The following is a 12,506-nucleotide window of genomic DNA, read 5'->3' as shown; positions in this document are numbered from 1 at the left end:
CCAGCCTGCGAACAGCCAGGCATCAGGAGCTACTTCAGGTGACCCAGGGAAGAGGAGCTTCCTGTCTCAAAATGCAGCTCCCAGTCTGTCAGAAGGACCAGAGTCCCCAGCCCAGAGATAAGTCAGACACGTGTTCAGTTTTCCTCCCTTTATGGATGAGGAAATACGGCTCAGAAAAGTGAAATGAACTCATATAATAGCAAGAAAATGGCCTAGCTGGGGATGAAACCTAGGTCTGACTCTTCGTGATTCAATTTCATGCATACAAACAGTCCCGGAGTTTGGGGGATATGGTGGGATGGTGGGAGTTGCGTAGGTGACAAGGTCCGGAGGAAAGCTGGGTTTTTGATGAGCTCCCTGCACTTCCCGTTTCCAGCCATGTAAGAGTGCTTGCTTCTCATGGTGAAAATGTCTGCCTTTAACCTTCCTCTCTCTAGCTGAAACTCAGAGCAAACTCAGAGCAAAGTTCACTGAACACGATTTTCTGTCCCCACTAGAATTTCTTGTTAAAAATCCCAGATCCCTGTAATTATTTTAACAAGTGCCTCCTCCCTTTATCTGCTGTTATTTTGCCCTCCCCCCATGCTGCCTTTTCAGCATTTATCATCTCACTTGATCCTGGCAGCGGGGATTTAGCAGGAACTAGCAGAGACTTGCTGGCTGGAGCTGGCTGGCGGCTACAGCACTTGCCCTGCAGCCCCCGCCTTTTGCTTCCCTCCTTTGCTCCTCCTGCCCAGCCCAGTGCCACTGAGGTTTTGTTGTTGTGTCTTGTTTTGCAGACATTTTGAGTTCGTATGAGGTTGTCCATCGAATCCTCAAAGGGAAAATCACTGGTGCTTTGAACTCGGAGGTAACTGCCTCTGCATCTAACTTGGCTGTTCTCCCTCCACTCCTGCCCTTGGGGTCTCTGCAGCGGCTGCTGCCTAGGCCTGGATATAGTATTTACCTGGCATTCTCTTAGATCAAACAAGCTGGTTTTCTGAGAGGTTGGGTGAACTGGCTGTGTGGGCCGGCCTGCCTTCCTTCCTTCCTTCCTTCCTTCCTTCCTACCTACCTACCAAGGCTTCTCTTTCTCTTCCAGTCGCACATCCTAAAGTTTGAAGAGTCTAAATAATGGGGCTCCCCTCAGCATGTTCCCTCTCCTGTGTGCCACGGATCCAGAGGCTGCCTGCCCTGCCCTCTTTTGCCCCTTTAACCCTTGAGGCCTGGGAGGTGAAAAAGGCCAGACTGTGCCCAGGATTGATTTCCATTTTGCTTTTACTCCCAGCTCACCTCTCAAAAGAGAGTGAAGTCCCATTTGTCATGTGTCTTCAGTTCCCCAACTTGGCATGGACATTTGAACCCAACTTAGGAAGCTGCCATTAGGTTGAAAGCCTGAGGCAGCTGGGATGTTCTTTCCTGTGTCTCTTCTCTGCACCCCAGAGCATGATATAGGCGGTCCTAACAGATTCTGGATAATGGAGAAGCCCTGTGCTAGTTTTCCTGGCATTCCATGTAGAATAGGTAGAGTAACATTAACCAATGAGCAAATAAATGTTGGCATGTTTCATGAGTTTGGAGTGATTGATATTTCTTTCCAGCCACCCTTCCACTGCCCTGCTCTGCCCTCTAAAACTGCTGCAGTGAGATGGGAGCCTGCTCATGTGGGCTCTGGGCCATGCAAACCCTGCCTGGGATGTAGATACATTTAAAGTGTAGAGTAATGACCTAAGAGTTTTCATTTCTCCTTGCCTTCTAAGTGAAGAGAAGAAAACTGTTTCACGATGACATGGTCTTGATTCTTTTTTATACTTTGCACTTTGTTAGAACCCTAAACTTAAGGTCATAAAAGGGAGTGCTGGGTTTGGCAAGAAAAATGGAGGATTCTCTTAGAGTTGGTGTTCTCCAGCTCACAGGAGGAGGCATTTTCCTCTATGTCAGGTGAACGTGAACCTCACTATTTCTTCAAATAATTTTATTAGAGCCAAACTATTTAAATAATTTTATTTGTTTCATCCTTTGGTAGATGAGAAAAATACATTACAAAATACATTATACAGAAGACAGCTCACAGTACACATTACTAAAAACACAATCTACATTCCAGCCAGGGCTGGTGTTAAGTTCAGAAGAAAGCCACAGAGGCCTTGAAAACCAGATTTCAGCTCTATGGAATGAATTTTCCCCTTGTGTCTCGTCTTTATCTCAACCTCAGCATATATTATTAGCACCCCTAATTAGGTGGGTGTGGGTAGAGTTAGAGCAGCATTGAGTGGGACTGGTGGACTCTCCATCCACCTAAAGCAGCGAACATTAAAGTCCCTCAAAAGAAAAGGGGTGGGGGGGGGCAGAATGGCCAATGTGAACATCGCTGTGTCTCAAAGCATTGCAGAACTCCTGGCATCCTACAGTTCCCAGGCAGCTGTCCCAAGTCTGGGTTTTCTGAGACTTGGGTCTTCACTTAGCCATCCTTGGCCTCTGTCATTTCAATCTTTGAGAGCTGCTGGCATCATAGGTCCTAAGAGGCTGTCTCAGTCCCAAAGCAAGCTTACAGACAGAGATGCAGGCAGCACCCGCTAGATGCAAAGTCATGCCCAAACTTTTACAACAGCAAGTACATACAACACAGCATTGACAGTTCCATCTCAGTATAGACTCCCCACCTCACCTTCCCTCCCTGGCAGTTCCTGAGCCTGGGGTAAGGACACAGGTGTATAGAACAACCCCCCTTAAAAAGCTAACCCTTTTGGGAATGGCTCGAAAGAATCTACAATTTTCCAAGCCAAACAACTTCAGAGCTACGCCTGTTCTTTTTGACAAAACCAAATGAAGCAAGAGAGAGGAAGGTGAGCAGAGCTTACCAATGATCACCATCCGGTGCTGGTTAGAAGCCACTTTCCAGGAGAGGAACCAACGAACAGTGGAGTTGCAGCCGCACAGCTGAGATCAGAAAAGACCACATACACACTCGGAGACTGTGTCCCCATCCCCACTCCATTCATTCAAAAGGAATTCTACGAAGCAGCCTCTTGAGCCTCATTTTCTTTTTCTTAGAAATTTGAAAACATCTGTGACTAGAAAAGTAGTCCTAAGAATTAACACCATCTTTTCAGCCTACTACATTGTAGCTTAGCAGGCCAGGCTCTGCATTCCAAGGGGGCAAGTGCTGGTTGCTCCAGAGGCCTTGAGGCGAAATCTAGGGGCGGACCAGGTGTGCTTCAGCTCCACGTTTCTCTTGCTTTAGCAGCAAAATGCAGCCTTTCATCTCTACCAAAGCAACAGTGGACTCGTACCCCTCCCCACCTCCCAAGTAGTTCAGGGGATGGGGTGGGATGTGCGAATAAAAATAAAGATGAGTCAAGACCAGCATCTTCAAATTAACAAACTGTAATTGTTTTCCCAAAGATACATTTTTTTCATACACATCCATCATACACTGTAACCAAAAAAAGCAGTGTACATGAAATAAGAGAAAATAAATTAAAAATCCATAGCATAGGTAAGGAGGCTCTAGTCTGGAGCACAGCTGAGTTTCCAGCAATATAAGGAGGCTCGAAAGTTTCTTTTATAAGAATGCCTGCTAGCAAGGGTTCCAGCAAGGTGGTTGGTTGGTCTGTAAGTCAGTCTTGAGTACTTGAAACAGTTCTGTGTGTGTTTGTTTTTTTTTCCTTAGCGTTTAGAATAGCCATCATTGTCCTGCAATAGGCAGAGCTATCACGTCCAGGAAAAATGAGGGAGGGAACCACAGAGGCAGCGTGAGATCCAAATACAGCATTCAAAGGTAATTGGTCCAGTGGTGCCTGGGGAGGGAGGAAGGGTGATACTCCAGGGTTAGCCATCTTCCTTTGGGGGTGTGTACCAGCCTGCAAAGAAATGGAACCATCAGTGAGGTGGAGGTTCAGGCCCACCCTCCCTGCCCTGCCCCGCCCCGCCCCAATCTCTGAAGACGTCTCCAGTGTCAGAGGTTAGAGGATATGGGGAAAGGCTACGTGGTGTGGGGAGAGGTGTATGGGAAGCTAAGAACCTGCACACCTGGAGATGAGAAAGAAAGGGGCATGATGTGCCCAACCTGAGACGATGGGAGAGTTAGATGAGCTTTTCAAAGGGTGGCCGAGGAGCTTATCGGCCAAGCTTATCGGTGATATGATCATTTTGGTGTGTTTCTGGAAGAGGTTGTGAACACCAGCCACTGCCAGCCCCTCCTGGGAGAACTGGAGCAGGTGCTGTGTTAATGGGTGGTAAGTATCAGAAACCAGAAAAAGGGGTTCTTGCTCTGGCTGGAAGTGAAAACCTGGGCGTGGCAAGTGTCCGAATCTCCTGAGTCCTGGCTCCAGTCTCACCGTTTTTTTCGTGGATCTGCACCAAGGACTTGTAGGACTGCTGTGCTCTTGTCAGACTGTATTGAGACTAGGGAGAGGAAGCCAACACATCATCAGGCCATGGCCAGCTGTGGCCTGTGAGCTGCCCCTCACCTTCTGCAGGCTGTCACCCAGAAACGCTGGAGTCCTGGCTCCCAGCACTGTGGTCTAGTAAAACACTTAAGTACCTTCCACCTAGGAGGTCCCTTGGGGGCATAATCCCAGTCTTCCTTTTCCAGACCCACAACCTCCCAAAAGTCCTAGGGGTGCCCCTAGGGGCCAAACCACAGTTGTTCCACCGTGGGCACCCTAGGCCCTCTCATCCAGTGCCACCAGCCCAGGGGCCTTAGGCTCTCCTTCCTCTAAAGGCAGCAGCCGTGGCCTGCTAGTGGCCCCAAGTATACTTGGCTTCACCCAGCCCCACCGGCCCCAGGCCCAGGATCCTTACTTTGTTGGCTCCAAACTGCACTCGTGCTTTCCCCTTCACCAGTGTGGCACTGATCTGCATGATCACTGACTCTATGGAGTAGGCACTGCTCCAGCCCTGGGTGAGGGGAGGAACAAAGCAAGCAGGTCCAGATGGAGCTTCCAGAGAAGGCTCACACTTGTCCTCCCGGCAATCAGCTGGGTATATAGGACGACCCTTGCCCTTTGCTCCCAGCACTGTCACCTGTCTAGGTCAGTGGGTGCAGACCCAGCCCAGCAGAATGAAAGGGCCACATCACTGCCTATCACTCAGCCCGCAGGGGTGTGTGCCGTAAAGCTCAGCCAACCTCCACCCAGGGCGGCCTGGCCAAGGAGAGACGGGCTCACCTGTTTGGTGAGAAGTTCCATGCAGATGGCCCCTCCGCCCAGAACATACCTGCATGAGAAAGGTTAGTCAGCTGTGCCTGACAAAAGCTCAAAGTCCCTTCCCCACCCTCAGCCAGAGGAGATGCCCTCTTCTGCATGCCAGCCACTCACCCTCCAGAGAGGACTGGAGACACAACCCTGACAAATGGTGGGTCAAAGGGAAAGTTATCCTGAGAGAGAGAGACAGAGAGAGGGATGATAGTCAGGGGAGGGAGGCCAGCATCCTCCATAGGACTGTCGGGCAGACGGCGAGGTCAGAGGGAGTGACTGGAAAGGAAAAGCCTTACTTTAAAGGAAAAGTTAAGTAGGATGAAGTCGGCTCCTTCTTTCTCTTTGAGGATCTGGAGATCGTTGTGCAAAGCGCTGTCCTGGTCAACTCTATGAAGCAACGAGCCTGGGCTCAGCTGCCTGGGTCCGGCTCAGGAGCTTCATAAGGTCCCTACCCTGGCTAGCAGCAGACCACCAAATTACTGCCCACACCGGCTCCGGGACCCTGAACCAAAATGCTGGATGGGGCTGCCCCGGAGATCCCACAGTAGCCCCACTCACACTCCTCAACTTCCTCTCCAATCCCAGAATCCCCACTCACTTGAGGAGTTTGACATTCCAATCATACAGACTGTCATTCACGAGTTCGACTGCATAGTTTCCTGGAAGGAGGAAAAAGACAGGTGTTAGTAGGATGGTCCAGGTGGTGAGTAGTCTCTAATGCAAACTCCTTTTCCAGACTGAGAGAAAAAGATCAACAGCTCTAGGGTGACCCAGATGGACATGCAACCAAGCCACTGGCTGGAAGAGCTCCATTCTCCTTGGCCTGAAAAGTTCATAAGCACTCCTGGATCCGAGGACCTCTGGGGGCCCCAGGCCACCAAACCCCTCTTTATGGGTGACTCATGTGCAGGCCCCTCTCTGGCCCAAACTCACCACCTTTGAAACTCTGTGATCGGTATATATCCCTGAGCTCCTTCATCAGCCGGTCAGTGGCCTGCACCGAGCCAGACACTGCACCCTGTGAGGGAGGGATGACAGGAACATTCCTTGGTCGTGTGGTGTATAAACACACGTTAGACCTTAGGGGCAGTCTGGCAGCTTACCCAGGATTTAGGGAAGGATTAGGCATACCCCCAAAAAGGAGTCTTCTCTCCATACTAAGATGCAACAGCCTACTACTTCCCAGCCATTTTCCACCAACCCCTTCACCAGCCTCTCCCTAGAAGGCACGTACATTTAAGTAATCTTGCCTCTGGTTCTTTTTAATTTTCTCTAGGATGGCCAGGTTTTCTTTTCCAATGCCATCATCTTCAGATTTCTTGCCCTCAGCTGGCTCTTCCTCTTTCATTTCATAGTGATCTAAGTCTTCTGTGTCCTGGGGGAGGTGTTGGTTGGGAGTGAAATGAAAAGGAAAAAATTCAGGCTAGAGAATGGCCATCACCTTCTCAGTCCCATCTGGCAAAGAGCCAAAAGTTAAGGTGCAGCAGTCCATCTAGCAGTCTCATACACACAACACACGTCCCATTTTTAGAATAATTTCCAGCCCTATTCCCTCCACAATCTAAAGGATGAGGCAAATCTAAAGGATGAGCTTCTTCAGCTCTCAAGCTAAGCAAGAACTTAGGGAGCGAGCAGAGCTGCAGCTGAGACCAAGGCGGGGACTTAGCCCTTTTGTTTTCTAGACTGACCCTGCTCCAACTCTTCCTAAATCTTGGCAGCAGAAACTCTTCCCTAATTCCTAGCAGACATGACTCGGGCCTGACCCTGTGACTCAAAGCTCATATCTCACCGGGTGACTATTGCACCTGGGAGTTCTCAGGGCCCCAAGCCTAAAGGAGAAACCTGGATCATTAAATCTCCTCTCCTTGCTACAAATCTTTTTTGAGGGCACGCACAGCATGAATCGGATATGCAGAGGCACCCACTGCCAGATGGAAATGAGAAAGGACTTCCAGAGAGATACACGGAAGAGGTCAAGAACAGACTTAGCCCCTTATTCATCCCGCTTTAAGTAAGCAAGCAGCTAACTCACTGAGCATGGGGGAGAAGGAGACCATATCTAGGGTTCAGCCCCTCAGGCAGATGTTGGGGGTGTGGCCCAGAGGGTTGTCCAATGTCTGGGAGGAGTAAATTTCATGTGTCATCAGCCCTTTGCCAGTCTCAAGACCCTTAAGGTATTATAGAACCTGGGATATTAATCTAATGCTAGGAAATAAAAGTAATCAGAGTGCTCTCCCCATTTCTGGCAGGATATATACTAACCTAATTATCACATCAGCAGGTAAGGTCTACTGAGTGTTTATTATGTGGCAGGTTCTGTCCTAGGTGCCGCACATGCTAACTCATTTAATTCTTTCAACCACCACATCATTATTCTATCAGTATCCATTTTACAGATGTGGAAGCCGAGGTCTAGTGAGGTTAATTATCATGCCCAAAGTCACAGAACTCTTAACAGAGCTAAGATTCAATCAAGTTCTGTCTAGCTCTAAAGCTCAAATTCCTAACTATGATTTTATATTCTGTACAAGTACGTTTTTAGAGAATACATCAGATAGTTTAGCACTTATCGTGTATCGTCTGAAGCATTTTATATATTAACACCTCACTTAATCTCAAGACAACCATACGTATTAGGTATTATAATCCTACTTTATAGATAATAAAACTGTAGATTAGTGAGATTATATAAAATTCTTCAATTAGGATAGCTGGGATGCAAACATAGGTTTGTTGGACTCCAAAGCCATTTGAAATTAACTTATCAAGTATTTGGTTTTAACTGCTTTGCACCTGTTGGATATGGGTGCCCTGTCTCCTCTACTACACTGGCTGTTCCTCCAGATCAGTCAATCTGCCTTTATTCATTTGATATTTTTCTCTCTCCATTTCTAGACTGAAGTTCTGGATAATGGGTGATCAACGCTGCTGACTGAAAGAGCTTCCAGCCCATGCCACCTCAGGGGGCAAGCCTACCTCAGGCATCTCCTCATCTTCATCTTCTGAAGACACATCTTCCTGTGTGCACTGCAGCGGGGAGGGGAAAGATAGAGATCAGAGCCCCAGTGGCTTGCTAGAATGCAGCCTCCAACCTACTCTCCTGGGCCCCCAGGTCTGGAAGCTGTGCGCCTGCCTGTAATGCTGCCAGTCCCTCCACCAGCCACATCTGAGTGGAAGCAAGAGCCCAGGGAATGGCTTTGCTACCAGCCCATTATTTTCCGCCTATCACTGCCAAAGAATAAAAGAAAAGCAAAATGGCTATCTCTGTCACCCACCTCATAAATCTCAGTTTAATCTTCCTAAGAACCCCTCCTTTACTTGATCTTCTTTAGACTGATACTGCATTTGTGGTTCTCACCAAGGGGCCTAGGTCCCCAGTGGCCACCAACTGTTACTGCTAAAATAATAGTATAAATTCCCCCTCCCTTTCAACATTTGGGATGCTGCCCATGAGAGTGAGTTCTGATATGAGAGATAAAGCTACTAGTGCCCCATTTAGCAAGAGAAGATTCCCATCGGAGAAGAACGAGGGTGAGAGTCATCACATGTATGTGTTCGGAAGCCGGTGGGCATGGAGAGAAACTACTGCAGATTTGTCTCAATTATTTACTGAGTACTCTCTGTGAGGCAACTCTGCACAACAGGGCCCACCCTCAGCTGCTCACCTGCTCTGCTGGCAAGGGTTGATCCAGCATCTCCACATCTGGATGCTGAGGGAGGTTATAGAGTTTACACAGATCGGAGATGATCCTCTTCAGATGCTGTAATAGCTACAGGTAGGGGACCACAGAGACATCAAATATTCCCTTCCCCACTCCAATCTGGACAAGTGCATGGACGAGCTCTTAGCTTGGGCCCCAAACCAATACCTAGTTCTCTAAGCCTTATGGGCCATGTGGCTGTGGGAATGGGTCTCCTGATGGACCAATCCCAGGGCTGGTGCAGGGTCTCCATCTGGCTTCAGTAAGCAACTCCCCTGGGAGGTCAGCCCCTAAATGTTTAGCTGCCTGTACCATCCACTTTTCAGGATCCCTTTCATAGGACGCCTTTGTGGCATGAGCCTCACAGTAATAAAATGCACCCCTACCCTGTGGCCCCCTCACCAGAGTATTCCCTTTCTTTATATCCACCAGCCTCTCCAAGACAGCAGCCAAGTTAGGGTCATCCGACTCCACCGACCAGATGGGGGGCACAGCAGGGTATGACTCCTGAGGGGAAAAGAGCAACAAAAGCAATCAAAATGGGTGACTCGGGGAAAAAACCAGATTTTGCCTGCCCTCTTCCCCCCAAGACTTCTAGCCCCTTTGCTTCCCACCCCCACCCCCAAAAACCCATAAACACCCAATTCAGGTCAGCATCTAACCAAGCACTTTCACAACAAATCCGAAACTGGAAAAAAACTGTCCTTGGGAGGACTCTTTCCGAGAAGCAGGCTGGGACCTTTTCTTTCTTTCCTCAAGAGTACAAACCAGGAAACCCGGCACAGCCAAACTTAGCTAACAGCGAGGGGGGACTTCTGATCTCCTGCACTGCCTACACAAGTTCCAGACTTCAAGTTCTCCCTGGACCCAGAACAGAGTCCTCCAAGCTTGCTTTTCAAACTCCAGAATCAGCTGAGTAAGGGATCACCTCATCACAATCACACTGAAGTGAAAAAAGCAGAGTTCAGTAGGAAAAGAAGTATAAAAACTCGACTCTATCTCTAGAAACCAAGAGGAAAAGGGTACTGGCAAGAACCTCTCCACACCACTCCCAGAAGGACCCCTCAAAGACCAATTCCCCCACCTCTCCCTTGGGAACCTGCCACCTTCTCAGTCCAGGCGTGGGCTGCAGGGCTCCACATGGCAGGCTGGGAGAAAGAAGCCTACGCTGCTGACATTCCCAGCATTCCTGAGCCACGATGCCAAATGCAGCCTGACCAGACTCCCCCTCTGCCCAAACCAAGGGGGCTAGTTTAGGCCAAGTCTCTTTTATAGGGGCCAAGGAGCGTCTGGCTGAGGACCCCCTAAATTTAACTTCCTGCCAGAGACAAAGGCAGTAAATGGCCTCAGGCAACAGAAAGCAGCTGGATGGGGGCAAACCTACCCTTAAGGAATTAGAAGCTTAATTCAGGAACAAAATTAACTCTTGAGGTTCCCACACAAGCCAAGGAATCCCTATCCACCTCTACTGGGTATCTCAGCACTGCCATGGCTCTAATCCTCAATGCTGGAGGAAAAATAATTATCAAAGATGCCCAAGTCTTCACTTGACTAAGCCACTCCTAGCCCTTCAATTCTAACTTGTTAGCAGGAAAGACGAAAGGAAATGAGAGAAATGGTTTGAGTGGGGTATGAAATGGTATGAGTTTTGGTGGGGCACCAATCAATCCAAACTGAGGCTTACCTCACCAAACCTTGACCTGGTTTGATTGAGAAAAGGGACAGAAAACACCATGTCAGTTGAATTTAGGCACCGAAGTACCAGGGAATTCACAACTCTGCCTTTCCTCAGGCTACTCCGATTCGGTCTGCCTGCTTGGGTAAAGTACTGTCTGCTAGCATTTCAGCTACTGCTCCCGGTAGAGAGAATACCATCACAGCAGGTAACATCAACCAATGTAAGTGCTACACCATGCAGTACCAGACATTCCCAAATTAGCAGAAGCCAGTTCTCTGTTCAAGGGATGTCTGCGGGTAGACCAGGCAGGAGACATGTAAGGTGTATGCCTAGGATAGAATGACGCTCACAGGGGAGAAATGCAACTGTTACTGCTCAGAAGAAATAGGGGTAGCCCTGGCACATCACATCACTATCATTACCAGGAAAGGTAACAACCCACGGCAACTGGACATATCCACAGGGAACAGGGAGGGGAGTGGCACAACTGCTACCAGCTGAGGCAAAAAGAGGAGAGTTAGAGGTTACACCAGAAAGAGGGAATCCAGAGAAAGAAGAGTCAGTGAACTGCAAACTATGACTTGATGAAGTTCAGAGAGCAAGAGGGGCTCCATGAGGGATGCCTAGGCGGGGATCCCACAGGTGGCAACGTCCTAAGTCAGAGGTACTACTGAGAAGGGGGCATCACTGATATGTGCAGAGTGTTCCAGGCCAGGGCTTTCCAGCTGGGGTCAGTGCCGAGGCCTAAAACCTTGAAACAGGAGTAAGGGAAAGAAAGGCGCATTACTAGGTGGCAAGTTAAAGTTGTGGAAGAGTAGCCAAAAAAGCCAAAATCATGAACCTTGGGATGTGGGTGGGTTCATGGAAATGGGTAGTCTAGGCGCCATATGTCGGGGTGTCCCTCGCTATCGGGGTCAATGGTAAAGATTCTGGGGGCACCGCAGAACCTCAAGCAGCAGAAACAAGTGTAACCTGGAGAGAAAGAACTGAGCCCTGAGAGGGGCTTCGGCCTCCCAGGTCCTTCGAGAGCAAAAAGCTGGATGTAGTGATCCTGGGTCCCTGACAAGGGGTCCCCACAGAAGCGCAAGCGAGAGGGTCCTCACCGTGATGTTGCAGTGGATGCGGACAGGATCCCCAGGCACCGACCCCCGTTGGGAGAGATGCGGACCGGGCGCGGCCCCCGCCCCGGCCCCTCCGGCCCCAGCCAGCAGGAACTCGCAGCTCAGCTCGTCCAGGCAGGCGCTGGCAATGCGGAAGCGCTCGTGGCCGCGGTGGAAGATGGACTCGAGCAGCTTCAGCTCTCGCCTCAGGCAGGGCCCCGGCCCTGGGCCCCCCCCTGGGCCGCCCCCGGCCCCCGGCGCCGCCCCCTGGCCCCCCAGCTGCTGCCCCGGCCCCGGCTGCTGCTGCCCCTGCGGCTGCGGCTGCTGCATCCTCCGCTCCGCTCCGCTCCGGGGCCGGCGGGCCGGGAGCCTCCGGCCTCCGCTCCGGGCTCCGCCGCCGCCGCCGCCGCCGCCGCCGCGGTCCGCACTTCCTGATCCCCCCTTCGCCAAGATGGCGCCGCCGCCACCTCCGGGACAGGCCCCCCCCCTCCGCTCACTGGCCCCCTCCAGCCGCCGGAAGCCGCGCGCCCCTCCTCCTCCTCCACCACCTCCTCCTCCTCCTCCTCCTCCTCCTCCTCGGCGGCCCCGCCTCCGTCCCCCTCACGTGACTTCCCTGCTCTGGCCTCCTCCACGTGATCTCTCCGTTTTTCCCGCCCCCCTGTTCTCGCCTGCCACCCTCCACATGTGACCCGGGACTTGGGGCTTGCCTCTCTGTGAGCGCCTCAGTGCGTGTTTGCGTACGTGGTGCGTGCTTGCGCGCGACGCCCCTTCGCCGGCGCTCCCCTCTCACGTGACCCAGCGCCGCGTGCTCCCAGGGGCTACCCGCGCAGGACGCTGTTTCCTGCCC

The 12,506-nt window shown here is 50.8% G+C and overlaps 2 protein-coding genes across 3 annotated transcripts in view; one reads left to right on the top strand and one right to left on the bottom strand.

Moving 5' to 3' along the window:
* The window catches only part of TDRD10 (tudor domain containing 10), a 49,037-nt gene extending 47,485 nt beyond the window's left edge, over positions 1 to 1,552 (top strand). Inside the window, exons 12-13 of the mRNA XM_032264921.1 lie at positions 780 to 850; positions 1,082 to 1,552. Of these exons, the coding sequence (XP_032120812.1) occupies positions 780 to 850; positions 1,082 to 1,114 (104 nt within the window). The 3' untranslated portion in view covers positions 1,115 to 1,552. The remainder of the gene's footprint in view (positions 1 to 779; positions 851 to 1,081) is intronic.
* A 1,798-nt stretch (positions 1,553 to 3,350) lies between these two features.
* On the bottom strand, positions 3,351 to 12,149 carry UBE2Q1 (ubiquitin conjugating enzyme E2 Q1). Of its 2 annotated transcripts, none has more exons than XM_032264919.1 (13): positions 11,663 to 12,149; positions 9,284 to 9,388; positions 8,846 to 8,950; positions 8,157 to 8,207; positions 6,415 to 6,555; positions 6,114 to 6,198; positions 5,779 to 5,839; positions 5,477 to 5,567; positions 5,301 to 5,359; positions 5,151 to 5,199; positions 4,786 to 4,881; positions 4,320 to 4,386; positions 3,351 to 3,842 (listed from the first exon to the last, which is right to left on the bottom strand). In XM_032264919.1, exons 1-13 carry the CDS (start codon positions 11,987 to 11,989, stop codon positions 3,811 to 3,813), a joined length of 1,269 nt encoding a protein of 422 aa, XP_032120810.1. In that variant the 5' UTR covers positions 11,990 to 12,149; the 3' UTR covers positions 3,351 to 3,810. The 2 variants fall into 2 exon arrangements, with proteins under 2 accessions (XP_032120810.1, XP_032120811.1); XM_032264920.1 differs by lacking the exon at positions 11,663 to 12,149 and adding an exon at positions 10,566 to 10,631.
* Positions 12,150 to 12,506: the final 357 nt, after the last annotated feature.

The sequence above is a fragment of the Sapajus apella genome, unplaced genomic scaffold, assembly GCF_009761245.1.
Source record: "Sapajus apella isolate SASKATOON/1434 unplaced genomic scaffold, GSC_monkey_1.0 scaffold148, whole genome shotgun sequence".
In the NCBI taxonomy this organism is placed as follows: domain Eukaryota; kingdom Metazoa; phylum Chordata; class Mammalia; order Primates; family Cebidae; genus Sapajus; species Sapajus apella.
This window is presented reverse-complemented; position numbering and strand designations above follow the sequence as displayed.